Below are 12,365 nucleotides of genomic sequence, written 5' to 3'. Positions count from 1 at the left end.
CAATTTTTACAGTGCTGAAATGTTTTACGACCAAATAATAGCTTACACAACAAAAATATATTTCTCTTTCAAGTTCAATTCATTCTGTTCAGTTCTATACGTGGTAAAATTGCCTCAGAATATCACTTTTAATTCATTTCAATATAAATCAAAACAGAAAATTCACAAGAATATACATATTATATTCTCTGTACATAGGAGGAAGGCAATTTGTCTTAGAGACAAAAACAGAATATATTCTATATATTGTGGTTATAGCCAATAAAAGAGCTCTTTTCTCTAAATAATCATTTCCCTGAAGACATTTTAATTTGATTTTTTAAAATAAATAATGCATACTGCTGTTCATATTTTAAGGGTTGTCAAGTATTCATTCTTTTAAAATCTGATATCTCACTTCTGTTCAACTTGTGACTGCATGGATGTATTCTTTTCCTTACTTTTTGGTTCAAGTATGTAACAGTTGGAGCTAAGGTTAGTGTCAGTCAGTCCTTGAAAAATAATCCTCAGTTTAGAGCAGTAGAGGGCAGCATGTGGGCTTCCAGATGTTGTGGAACTACGTCTCTTAGCTATGCTGGCTGGGGCTGCTGGGGACTGTAATTCCCAACATCTGGAAGGCCCTGGTTCCTCCTCCCTGTTGAAATGTATGAGAAAATTTCTTAATTCTACTTCTTCTTCATGTGAACATATCAGATAAGGAGATCATTGCGCAGTTTCCACTGTCTGTCACAGCACAGTGACATTGCCAGTTTGAGCTTATTCCACTTTCAGGCTAGTGGCATTCAATATTCGCAGCAGTATCTGAAAACAAACATCTGGTCTGAATGTTCTCATGATTGCCTCATCACGGATGGCTGCAGCAGTGGGAAACCCATGCAGAGGATTATTTTTCTTGTGGCTCTTTTAGTTTGGAATAACAACAATAGCAAAAGTAGCGGCAACCAATAAGCGATTTCTGAGTCAGTTTTGGTACATTGACCTTTCAGCTCAGGTTTGCTATCTGATCTTACAATACAGATTCTCAAGGTTTACTGTAAAATCTGGTAGGAATCAATAGGCATCATGCACTGGATGAAGCACTATGGAAAAATGAGAAATACAATACCCATAGCAGTATACCCATTTTTTCCCCAATCAAAGTGGTGGGTATTTTTGCCTCCAAACAGTGCCTATGAGAGAGGAAGGGAGAAGAGCCCAGCAAATCTTTGTAGAAAAGCTGGAACCAAAAATTATTATAGATCAGTGATGATATGCAGTTTCCCATTAGATCAGTAGATCAAAGTAAAAAAAAAAAGATTGCAATTCCACTTACCTAAAACCCATTTCATGATTAGCATTTCTGTCCACGAGAACTGTGTTGTTTTCACTCTAAATATTTGTTTGGGGTGATCCATGGCAGTTTCATTGGGAAGCAGCTTGACACCTTCAAATCTGTCTGAAGCATTCACTACTAACAGTCCGAGAAAAATGGTAAAAGAAACAGCATGTGCCACAAACTTCATAAATGGGCTCCGAAGGGTACGTCCCAGCTGAAACCAAAGATAACCATAAGCCCTATGTTTTTGTCCTTTCCCACTTTTCAAAGTTTCTAGCTTTCATTTATTTGAAATTCAAAGTCTTCTTTCATTTGGCTCACATCCCACTTATAAGCCATTTTATCTTAAGTACTCAAGCCATATATCAGAGGGTTTTAATCTAATAGGATTAAGAATTTTAAAGCATTTCTAACATGGAAAAAATACAGATATGCTAAGTAATAAGACAACTTCAAGGTTCCCAAGAACAAAAGCATTTCTAATATTTTCGTCCAGTTAAATTCCAAATGGGCAGCTGAAAAATGAAATAAATGCATCTTTCATAGATCTCTTATGCTGTACAGTACTTCGATAAAAACTGCATATAACTCAGAAGCTCTCTGAGGCCTGAAAGTGATACCAACTCTCTCTATATTTTAATGAAGATATGCCAAATTAATATGGAAAAAGAAGAAAGGGATTTAGAATAAGAACTTTCAGATTTTCAATTCCAACATTTCTTTCCTCTGGAATTCTTTTTACATTCCAAAAAATTATTTGCAAGATCAGAAACTGGGCATTGCACTCACTTTTTAAAAATACCGAGGTAATTGCGAGAGCAGTTCAAACTTTATTTAGCCATTAAAAAAGAGAGAGAAAGCATGCAGAACATGGCTGCTAAACTGCTTAGCAGCTCCTTTATCGGCAGTGGGCCTAGGAGGTGTCTGTATTTTCTTCTGTGTAAGAAAGTAATGCATCGTTTCAGTGTGCATTTCAGTGTTTCTGTTCCTCCTTGATGTTGTGTCTGTGTATATTTACATTTATTCATTTAGAAGACTTACGTTGCCACCCGTATTGTAACGCCAATCTTGGGTGGCTCACAAGATAATAAAAACAGTAAAAACAAACAAAGAAACAAAGAAACAATCACAGGAAACACTCATGGTGTCCTGGCCAACACTCTCCCTCACATCAGCATGCCTTCTTGCTGGGCTCTAGTCTCTTCCCACCCCAACACTTGTGAGGGAGGATGAGTGTATGTGTGGATATGCATGCTGGGAAGCACAGGGCAGGCTACATATGCTTTGCTCTGGGTGCTGTGGCCCTGGAGGGAGGAGACCGGGGGACTTAGGATGGAGCAGTCAAAAACATTTGAAGCCACTGTTACGTGCTTCTTCCATAGGGGTATTCTGTTTTTTTCTCTGTGGCCCCCAGGCTGTTCCAGCTGCTTTTCAAACTCAGTTTTTGCTGGCTTCTCCTGCCATAATAAATTTGATCCACTTCTGTTTTCAGAGGGTTTCCCTTCTGATGGAAATAGTTTTTTGAAAAATCACCAGGGAGTTTTATCATAGTTATGTTTTAGACCAGGACTAGTAAGATCCAGACAGATTAATCCACACCAAGCCATGGAAATCACCTGGTTACTTGGCCCCTCCCTATCTCTCAGTTCAATCCATTTCACAGAGAATAAAACTGGAGAAGAGAATACTTTTTATGTTACCTTAAGCTCCTGCAGGAAAGGCAGAGTATAAAGCTAACAAAGTAATAACAAATTTCTGAAACCCAGGGCACTTACAACAAGGGCTTCTTCCTCTCCCCAGCATTTCCTTGAATAACCATGTAACGTGCAACATTGCTTTTTCACACAGTGTCATTCCAACAAATGCTGGATGAGGGGAAAACAAGTTTCTATATGAAGAGCCCAATAGTGGTGCAAGTGTACCCGACTTTCTAAAAGGTCAAAAAAGCTGGAAAAACACCTTGGCTACTTACTACATTTCTGAAAAGACCATCTCCAGCGCTTCTATTTTTGTTTTGTTTTTTTAGGGCTCAGTGTCAGTTTGGACTTCGCTTGTGGTTAGATTTTTTTCCCATATGGATTTTGCTGAAGTGAAACAACCCCTTCAACCTCGAAATCCACTACTGGAACTGATTTATTGTTAAATTATATCCCAGGAGGGAAGCAAACAACTGAGGAGAAAATGAGGAGTTCTTCCTGTCTGTGGCTTTTTGCTCTCCAAGGCATTTTCCCTTCAGCCCAATTTGAATACTGTATCAGACCTGTGATCACTGGGGGGTGGGGTGGGGGAATCTTGGGAAAAAGACGCGGCAGGAAAGTAACCCACAGAGAAGAGAATTATATACTTTTCTCACACAAGACCCTTTTCACTGATAAACCTGATTTTATTCCTTGTGTAATACATAACAGAAATCTTCAGCTTTTTAGTGTATTTCGACTTTAAGTTCTTGTCCAATGTTTCACATCAAGAGAATGTTATATTATGAAGGAACACTGGAAAATTTCCACTGGGCAAAAAACTGAATAATTCAAGAAGAAAATACTATTCCTTAAAAAAAAAAAGGATTAAAAACATGTTAAATCTGGGGAGAGTTTTGAATAACATGGGTGACATTAAAAGTATAGAGTGTTCTTACATTTGAAGAACATTTCTTATTTTTATCCCAAGTTTTATAATGCTTCTGTACTCACTTTAATCATATATACACAGAATTTCTTTGAAGTCCTAGAGTGTTTTTTTAAAGCTAAAATACAGAAATACATTTGTTAAATCTGAAATTCAATTTGCACAGTGCTTGCTTAGCAAGTTTACAAAGTGTCAATATAAGTTTAGGCTTATGTTTCTATTAGCACCTTCACATAACAGGAAAATATATGCTTGGATATTCTCAGACTGTTTACTGAAAGGGATGTTAAGAAAAGTTTTGAAAATATGCACATTATACACAGAGTATTTAAATTTGATAAGGGAACAATTGTCCACTTCCATTCAAAGAAACAGACAACATATTTTTTCAAATATTCTTCATCATCCCTCAGTAGGTAAAGTCTCACACTTAGCCTCCACTTATCCTGCTAGATGTGTTGCTCTAGTAAAGCTTTGTAAAAGAAAAATAAAACTCCTATAGAAATTAAAACAAAAAGTGGAATGTCTTTCATAATGATGGCAATCTGGTGATAAGAAGATTATATGGCCATAAAATTTCATAACATCCCAGTGATGGGCTTTTTCTTAAGAAATCTGAAATGATAATTTCAATTTTCTTGTATTCAGAATCTGACTGAAACTTAATCTATATGTATAAGTTTTGTAGGAATTTTCCAATTATTCTTACTGAACAGTAATTCAGATCTCAGTTTTCTTGTATGTGCCTTTGCTATTTTGACTTCTTGCTACAACAAACAATAAAGTATATTATCTCATCTAGATTTAATCAAAACTGCATGTCTCTCAAAGTTTCCAATAGCATAACCTACTGCGCAGTTTCTATTGTCTCCCATCCAAGTCAAAATGCATAACTTTGGACTGTATGCCTAGGAAAGTGTCACAGCTTTGTCAATAAAGAATTGCAGTGAACATCTGTAAAACTAATGGCAAAAGGCAGGCAGTGAAGACCATGTCTTTCAAATGGGCAAAACTACTCTAGAGTGTAAATCTGTAACACCTGGACCTTTCATAGCTGGTTCATCAAGATTGTGAGTTGAATGATTCCTATATGTTCTACCCATCAGCATTCAGTGGGTTAAAGTATAGTGGGGATAAGGCACCTTCATAGACTTTTTGATCTCTTAACCCAACTACAAATGAGAAGTCAGTTGGGTAAATTATTCTCCAACCCATAGATAATGTACCCCAATATATTCGTTCAGTTGTCTAACCATCCAACTGGGTGCTTGTGCTACCTGCCAACTCTTACCAAAAGCCAGATAAGCCAAAACAGGTACATTCACATCTAACCCAGTCCCAGGATGGGGTGAGATTTAAAAGGAAAGAAAACAATCAGGGGACCACAAAACTAATATTTTGATGTCTCAAAAACTCCTATTAGCCCCAATTGTCTAACAGTTACTTAGGGTAGACAGGAGGTAGGCTGTGCTGATCCTGAGAAGAAGCAGACATGAATCTTTTAAGTGTGACTGATTCCACCTTCCCACTGGCCTTGTGGCTATAAGAGAGTGCAAAAATTCCCCCACCCCAAGTAAAGACTTTGAAAAAAAAAAGACTTTGTTAAAAGGAAGTAACATTTTTTCTGTAAACAATATAGGAATGGAATACAATGCATGTTTTAATATTGTTTCTTGATATTGATAAAAGTTTATTTATTTTATATCCCGCCTTTATTATTTTTATAAATAAGTCAAGGTGGGGAACATACCTAATACTCTTTCCTCCTCCTATTTCCCCCATAACAACAAGTTATTCCTCCTCCTATTTCCCCCATAACAACAAAGTCCCACCCGCTTTCATGCCTAAGGTGGGACTAGAACTCTCGGTCTCCTGGTTTCTAGCCCGTTGCCTCAACCACTAGGCCAAACTGAAGTAAGCACTTAGGCAAAAGTTGCCTAAGTGCTTACTTCAGAAGTAAAATATCTATGGATTGGGCAACTAAATTAATAGAAACTCAGCCTGCCCTCAGCAGTGAGATCGCAAGCACATTCATTGTTATTAAAAAAGAATCTTGAGCACATACAGAAACAAATGAATTTTTAAAAATAAAATTTCCTTTCTCTCCTGATGTCAAAATTTCATATCCAATCAACATTGCATCAATATTTTATTTCCAAATGCTTGGAACGTTCCTTGGAATGATAGCTTTCAAATTTTCATTTCAAAATGTCATTGATAGCTATAAATAATGCAGATACTCAGAACTTCTGAATCATATCAAGAGAAAAAGATACACAGAGAGAGGGAATTAACTTGAAGATGTTGATGCTTCAGCAAAAACTTTTCCAACATCTTCTCTAAGCACATATGAAGACTGTTATTTCCTAGGTCCTGGTTTTTATATTGGGAGTGGGGATGGAGAAGCATATCATTTGATTAGCATTGTTGTCAGACAGGGAAGTTGATGACAGAAGTAAAATACTAGAAAAGCAACATATCTGGAGGACACCAGGTTGGGAAAATCTAGAATTTTTTAATCCCACCATCACTGGTCCCTTCCTATGTAACTGCCTCCTTAAACGTAATGCATGAAATGTAATGCATGAAACAACCATATTTATATTTTATTATGTATTATATTTATTCTATAGCTTTATATGTCTTTTCCCTATGTTTTATTGTAAACCGCCCAGAGTCCCTTTTCCGGGGAGATGGGCGGTGAAACATTTGATTAATAAATAGATAGATAAATAAATAAAACTTGGGAGGGTAATAGTAGAAAAGTGACTGGATCTCATCTGATAGTGTCGAAAGGATGGTAGTGAACTGAATCTGGCAGAAAGTAACGGAGAAGCTTCTTCCTGGTGGAAGGTGCCTCAGCACCAGGAAAGGCACAGGTAGCAGTGCTGGGCTTGGGTAAATAACAGTAGGTAATCTAAGGGCATTTGGCAAAACGATGACCTTGAAAAAGCAGGATTACTAGTTCCCAAAGCCAGAGCTAAGGCATGCAAGAACAGCATTTGGAAATATCTCTGCCTCCTGGATTAAAACTAGGTTAAAATTAAAATTTTATATCATATATGCATGAAGTTTATTCCAGTTAGGATTTAGAAGTTAGGCTTTGGGGAAAAGGTCTTAATGAATGCTAAACAGAACAAGATGCATTGTTCTTGTGGTAGAATTTTCCTCTATCCAAAAGAAAGAGAGTGAGAGAGCAACTTCTTTAGTTACTTCCAGTAATATCAGGTGCTTAGGAGCAACTTTCAAAATAGTTAAAGGTCACTCAATGTCAGTTCAAAAGCCTGATGGTTCCTGTGAGGATGGCTTTTCAATGTGTTCAAACTAGTTATCACAACTTCCATTAACTGGCCACAGCTTTGAAGGACTGCTACAATTTGATGAAGGAGTCAAATCACTCCTTTGAAGCAGATTCATGCTTCAAAGTAAGGAAAGTAATTCAGCTAGTTTCAAAGGATTCTTCAGCCTTTCCAAGCACCTTGCAGATTCTTGGGTCAAATCTGATTTTTTAAATCTGCATGACTGAGTGCTGTAGGTTGAAATCTCTAGGCCAGGGTATCTCAACCAGGGTTCTGTGGAGCCCCAGGATTCCACGAGAGCTAACTAGAGGTTCCCTGGGAGATCACAATTTATTTTAAAAAATTATTTCAAATTTGGGCAACTTCACATTAAAGAGGTAAGTTTCATTCTTTATTTTTAGTTTAAGAACACTGTTAATGCATCTATACAGGCCTACACATGGAACGAATATAATAATTTTGTAACTTCTGGCCTATATTTGAGCTTGAATGGGCAGGGGTTCCCTGAGGCCTGAAAAATATTTCAAGGGTTTCTCCAGGGTCAAAAAGTTGAGAAAGGGTGCTCTAGACAATCAGGGAGCTGATGCCAGACTAACATAAACACAGACCTAAATGTTTACTATTTTTAACAAGGGGTAGCAAGGCTATGTATATCCCTTTTCCATGCCAGCTTCTTTCTATGTGGCATGCCTATGTGTCTGCATTTCTGCCAGCCTGCCTCTACTAACTAACCAATATTATCAGCAAGCTATAATCCTGATATAACCTCAAGGCCTGATGATGAGGAGAAGATCGAAGAAAAGTGTCAGTTATTTCCATCCTTCTGGTACCCCCAAAGCCAAACTCATGTCATTCAATTACAGCAAGTCACTGGTCATCTATATACTACTAAAACTCTCCTGTTTGTCTGTTTGTAACCTTCAATTGGGTAAAACAGTGCTTCACAGGATAACAATTTTTGAATCCATGTGCCTCAAATGGGCTAACATAAAGAAGGCATCCAAAATCCAGGACCTGTTACTCCAATGGGATTGAAATTTGGCAATGTTGTGGCTGTTTCAGTACTGTCATGCTGCCATGCTGCGGTGCTCTCTGCCAGCTACCCACAAATCAGTGGAGAAGCCGGCAGGAGGTGTGAACACTTCTGATGTGCTGATGGCACCACATACCCCAGGGACTGAAATTTGGCAAAGTAACTGGCAGAAGGTCTGAACTCTTCTGAGGTGGTGATGGCACCTTACAGCATTGTGATAAAAATAAATAAATAAATAAATATTGTCAGCCTAATTAGGTCATGTGGAAAGAATAGGGGGACATCATGATCAATAGATGACACCAAATGTTGTCAGGAAGCAGCAAGGAGGAGAAGAGAACAAGAATCAGATGAGACCATGGTGGCACAACTCCAGAATCAAACAGATGGGACAAATAGCTTGAGAGAAAAGAGACAGAGGAGGAGAGGCATGCACATCTCCATAATGACAACAAGAGGTACAGAAGGAAAAGAGAAGAAGAGACAAAGGAGCAGAGAAATGCACATCTCCGGGATCAGAGACAAAGAACAAATAGCAAAAGATATGAACAAATGAAGGATGAAAGTGCACAGTGTAATATTTCTGCTGATGCTGGTGCAATGGTCTGCCCTCTCTGTTGTGCCTTCCTATTCCCTGGAGAAACACCAATTTCTGCTGTATGAAGGGAAAGGTCAGGATAGGCAATTTGCAACCTCTACCTAATGAACTCCTCAATTTATACAGCAATGATGAACCTATTGCAAACGAGTTCAGGATGTATATACAGAATATGGCAATGCTTCATTTTTCTTTATGATGACATGCAATCCAAACTGGTCAGAAATCCAATAGCATCTTTTTTTGAATCAGCAGCCAAATGATCAGCTGGATTTAATTGCAAGAGTATTCAACTTGAAGAGAATATCCTGCCCATGGTCATTCTATTTCTCTGTTTAGGTAAGGAAATATTTCTGAAATGTTGACTCAATGGGTCATGGGTTGTCTAGTACTTCTTTATTCTGCCAAGCTTAACATTCCAGAAAAGCAAATAGAAAAGTAAGAGATTACCTCTTACTACAGTTTTTGTTTTCCATTTTTAAACCAGGATAAGATATTTGTGGCATCAGTTCAGACCATCTAGACTCTTTAGCTGACAGTGTGGAAGCTGCTGTACCACATCCCTGCTACCTCTGCCTTGAAAGAGATGCAGCAAGAATATTTTTTTAAAATATTACAGTTAAACCATTGAAGATAGCCTGTTGAAACTGGACAAGGTTAATGTCCTCTAAAGGGTTTACCATCCCTGTTATTTTCATCCCATTCTACCCCCAAATAGAGCAGCTACAGATATTTCAATCCTTCCCCATTATAGCCTATTGAAGAATCTTCTTTTTTAATTGAATCTTGAAACATCTCAGATTGAATCCAGGTTGTCTCAAGTCTTGAAACACAAACCTAAACTGCAACTTGTTCCCTTGGACTCTCAAATCTCCAAATTATTAGAATCAGGGCTGGTTTATCCAGGGCTAGCAATTATTGCCCTATTATTCTGTATTCTCTACTGGCAGCCAAGAAGGTACTTGCCTATGGCCATGTAGTGCTTGTAGGGAGATTTTTATAGCCTAGATATGGGATAAAAAAAGAGAGAGAGAGAGAGAGAGCCAGTCTTGTGTAGTGGTTAAGGTACCAGGCTAGAAACCAGGAGACTGTGAGTCCCACCTTGGGCACCCAGCTGGGTGACCTTGGGCCAGTCTCTCTCTTTCTCAACCCTAGGAAGGAGGCAATGGCAAACCACTTCTGAAATTTTGCCAAGAAAACTGCAGGGATGAATCCAGGCAGTTGTCAGGAATACACACACACACACACATACTACATTTAAAATAGGGCTGTGAACTGCATCAGCATGAACCAAAAATCTAGGACAGAATGGGGCAGGGATATTTTTTAACTAACACAAGGTGGAACATCTCTCCCCAGTTCAAAGGCCTCCACAAAGCTATGTCTCAGATTTGTAATGTGCAGACTGATGATGCCAGATCAGAAGGAATTCACTGTTCACCTAAAAGGAGATTTAAAAAAAAAAACTATTCATGGCACATCTTTACTTTCTAAAATGCCTTGGTAGGCTAGGGAGAGAAGTAAAATATTAGAAATTAAATTAGCAATTAAATAAAGTAACAGATATGCAAACAAACAAACAAACAAAAGTTGATTGCTTGCAAAAAAGAGATTTCAAAGGCATGAAGCTTAAAAGCATTTTGGCTTGCTTCCCCTACTTAACATGTCTGACGTTTCCGGCACATTTCATTTCATTTTGATTTATTCTAAGTTATAGCTGTTTATGTTTCCCCAATGCTTTCATAGTCTTGTAGATATGACTAGGCCATCACCCAAATCATGAGCAAAATGTATTAAGCACTTAACCTTCAAATCCTGTTTAAAACTTTGAATTTAATTTAATTGAAGATTTCCCAACCAGCACCTCTAGATCCTGTAAAGACATTTGCTTATACCTATGCCTAATAAAACTAGCAATAACTCCATCCCATTTACTTTTTCTATTTTTGTCTTTCTTCCTATCTTTTCAAAACTATTTTGCTGTTGCTTAATTTGCTTCTTCCCATCTGTGCTCACCCACTGAAAAGCCCCTTGCCCCTTCTAATAAGACAATGTTCATTTGAGATTGAACTGAAGATGTTGCCATTTGCATCAAGCCAGGGATATAGGAAGGTAATGAGAAACAAACATGCACCTTAACCAATTTGTACCTTGCTGCAGGGAGCTATCCAGTATGCTATGGCGAGGAATGGAAGGCCTATGGAAACTCCGAAGACAGCCAAGAATTTCACAGCAACTGACTGCTGACGTAAGCCTGAGAGGTTCTCATACCACATGGTGAGCAGTTGCTGCTGACAGTTGGGGTGGGCAACAAACTGCAAAAGGAAAATAAAGATAAGGATTGCCTGAATAGAAGAATTATGAAAGCAAGCCGTGTGCATCCTGCCCTCCCACCTGACCACAGCCTCTGGACCAGAGATAAGACAAGTGGTTGAGAGCCGAAATGATTGGATGAAGAAACAGACTTCACAGAAAACATTAAGTGCCTCCAACAGGTTGCAAAGAAAACTGATACATAGGCATTGGGAATCTTCTGTGATGAAGGAAGGAAGGGAGGGATGGGAAATCATTCTAATCATTCAGTCCTCCTGTCAATGCAGACTTACTTCCTCAGCCCTACATGTCAATAACCTGAGCATTTTGAGTTGCCATCTTATGCTATATTCCCATCTAAGATACTAGGCAGAACAGCATTTCCTGCAGATTCTATTCTGAAATGCAGCTTTGCTGTCTATTCGTGACTCAAACTTTCCTAATTATCTTTACCTAACAAGTCCAGTGTGAAACTTAACATTCTGAAGCCAAATTACAATTGTCTACAATTGGATACAATCACGAATTTGAACAAATGTGTGATTCTGTGATCTGCCTATTAATTATAGCAACAACAACAAAGTCAAAATAAAACAATAAAGGAAAACAGCAATGTAAAGATATTAGAAATTTCAATAGTAATAGTAGTAATAAGAAAAAATAATTCATATTCAACACTAGAACAACAGTGTAACACTGTAAAAGCACTTAAATGTTTTTAAAATGCTTGGAAAAATAAAAAATGGTATTGATCTAGTGCCAAACAAGGTGGGGACCATGGGGACCGTGACATGGATGCTAGCCAGCCTCACTGGATAGAGCATTTTAAAAAACAGACAGTTTAGGAGTTACAGCAATATGTTAGTTGGTGGATAAGCTGACTGAATTCATATTTTTGAGACAGAGACAGAGACAGAGACCACCATTTTTCTCTGCATGTGGTTGAGTGAGCAGTTATGGGCATGTCATTGTATGCCCATGTAACACCTCTGTTTCACAATCTGTACTGTGTACCATTAGGCTTCCAAGTACAATTGAAGGTGCTGCTTGTCACCTGTAAAGCCTTTTATGGCATAAGGACCATATATTTGAAGGATAATCTTTCTCCTGTGGTCTCTGGCCATCCTGTAAGATACGGTAGAGATGGCTTGCTTCAGATCCCATCTATCAAGCAATGCCATC

General features: G+C 38.1%; 1 protein-coding gene across 1 annotated transcript in view; it reads right to left on the bottom strand.

The window, feature by feature from the left end:
- Positions 1–12,365, bottom strand: part of TRPC7 (transient receptor potential cation channel subfamily C member 7) — a 140,050-nt gene that overhangs the window by 63,931 nt on the left and 63,754 nt on the right. Inside the window, exons 3-4 of the mRNA XM_063292884.1 lie at positions 11,021–11,185; positions 1,313–1,529 (exon numbers count right to left, since the gene is read on the bottom strand). Coding sequence (XP_063148954.1) covers positions 1,313–1,529; positions 11,021–11,185 — 382 coding nt within the window. The remainder of the gene's footprint in view (positions 1–1,312; positions 1,530–11,020; positions 11,186–12,365) is intronic.

The sequence above is a fragment of the Candoia aspera genome, chromosome 2 (genome assembly GCF_035149785.1).
Source record: "Candoia aspera isolate rCanAsp1 chromosome 2, rCanAsp1.hap2, whole genome shotgun sequence".
In the NCBI taxonomy this organism is placed as follows: Eukaryota; Metazoa; Chordata; class Lepidosauria; order Squamata; family Boidae; genus Candoia; species Candoia aspera.
Note: the sequence above shows the minus strand (reverse complement) of the source record. Positions and strands in the feature narration are given on the sequence as shown.